General features: G+C 41.5%; 1 protein-coding gene across 1 annotated transcript in view; it reads right to left on the reverse strand.

Annotated features, from left to right (window-relative positions):
• The window catches only part of LOC106526007 (1-phosphatidylinositol 4,5-bisphosphate phosphodiesterase gamma-1), a 42,317-nt gene that overhangs the window by 20,723 nt on the left and 20,014 nt on the right, over nucleotides 1-1,580 (reverse strand). The window contains exons 3-4 of the mRNA XM_014020430.1: nucleotides 1,147-1,240; nucleotides 716-763 (exon numbers count right to left, since the gene is read on the reverse strand). Of these exons, the coding sequence (XP_013875884.1) occupies nucleotides 716-763; nucleotides 1,147-1,240 (142 nt within the window). The remainder of the gene's footprint in view (nucleotides 1-715; nucleotides 764-1,146; nucleotides 1,241-1,580) is intronic.

Consider the following 1,580-nt stretch of genomic DNA (forward strand, 5'->3'; position numbering starts at 1 on the left):
CCGTAGCACTAAGACTGATACATTGTTATTGTTAAAAAAGCAGAATAGCTTAAATCAGCTAAATAAAAGCTGAAGGAAGCTGAAATTAGCATAAAAAGTACAAAAAATAATTAAAAAAAAAGCTGAACCGGAACAAAGCACAGTAAAGATTTATAAACAATTTGAAGGGTTTTCAGGTTTCCATTCATCAATGAGAAACAAATGGCCAAAAAATTAAATATCTCTAAAAATATAAAACACTAAAGTACCAAAATTCATAGCCTGAATGTCCTGAAGGAGCTGAACGTTTTGATATGTAAAGTGTTGAAATAACACAAAAAGTGTGGAACGATAGATGAAAAACGTATGAAAATAAAAATATGAAATCTGAATAATAAGAATGACTAACAGGAATTCACAGCCTTAAATCCATGATCCGATCCAGCCAATGAATAAACTAAACGTGGAGCTGACAGCAACAGCTTCAGATCTTTCAGGGGTCACTGACCACCGCCTCCGCCCGCTCTGACCCCGCGCTCCGTCCGACCACTCTTCCTATTTTCACAGGAGACAGGAAGTTGCCGCTGCATCACTTCCTGCTCCTTATCGAGCGGCGGCAGGCTGTTTGTCCCCGGAGATTTAAACCCAAACAGGAGCCTGAAGTCGCAAAAGAACCGGCCAATCACGGGGCCGCTAGCAAGGCTGCGATTGGACGGCGGCCTGGCGAGAAGCTCACCTGCCCTCGTGGCTCCGGTCCATGACTTCAAACTGTTTCCTCAACCACCTGCAGGGGAGAGGAGGAGGACTGTAACAAGGTCAATGTGTTTAAGAGCTTCTTTCTAATAAACAACACATTTGTTGAATTCTCTTTAGTTTGGTTTTAATCTCGACTTTTAGTCACAACCGGAAAGTTTCAATCAGGAAAAACAAACATCCCGTCGAGCTGACGCCCCAAACAGTTTTCACCACTTCATAAACAAACCAAATTACTGGTTTTTATTTCCACAAACTGTCTACAACAAACCAGAAATACTTTTATCCCCAAAACAAATATTTATCCTCGTCCTCTGTGCTGCAGGACAGAGAGGCTGCAGATTTTCACCTGTGGGGTTTATTCAGCGTATAATTGTTAAAGTTAATCTGCTCAGGGATTAAACGTTAACGAACCTGTCGATCTGCTGCGGCGCCGGCGCTCTCTGCGTGTCCGTCATCAGCCAGGTGAGTCCGGTGAGCCACATGTTGACCTCCTCCTCGCTGAAGGCTTCAGTCACAGCCGAATCCAGAAAAATAAAACAAGTTTCACTTTGTGTCCGATAAGTTCACAGTCCTCGTGTGTGAATACAGACAGCTCACATCCAGGCCGCCGTTTGCTTTTCTTACAGCTTAGGATTTCTGTGGCTTTCATCAGTTTTTTCTTTCTTTTATTATTATTACTCCATTTTTCCTTCCGTACATTTTTTGCGCCATTTCAAAACATTCAGCTCATTTCTGCCGAGTGAGCTAAAACTTTTCTTATTTCAGGCGTTTATTTTTCAGTTATTTAGCTTTTATGGCCATTTTTTTTCTGAAGCCATCTTTAAAACCCTTATGTGTTTATAAAT

Source organism: Austrofundulus limnaeus, unplaced genomic scaffold, assembly GCF_001266775.1.
Source record: "Austrofundulus limnaeus strain Quisiro unplaced genomic scaffold, Austrofundulus_limnaeus-1.0 Scaffold252, whole genome shotgun sequence".
Lineage (NCBI taxonomy): Eukaryota > Metazoa > Chordata > Actinopteri > Cyprinodontiformes > Rivulidae > Austrofundulus > Austrofundulus limnaeus.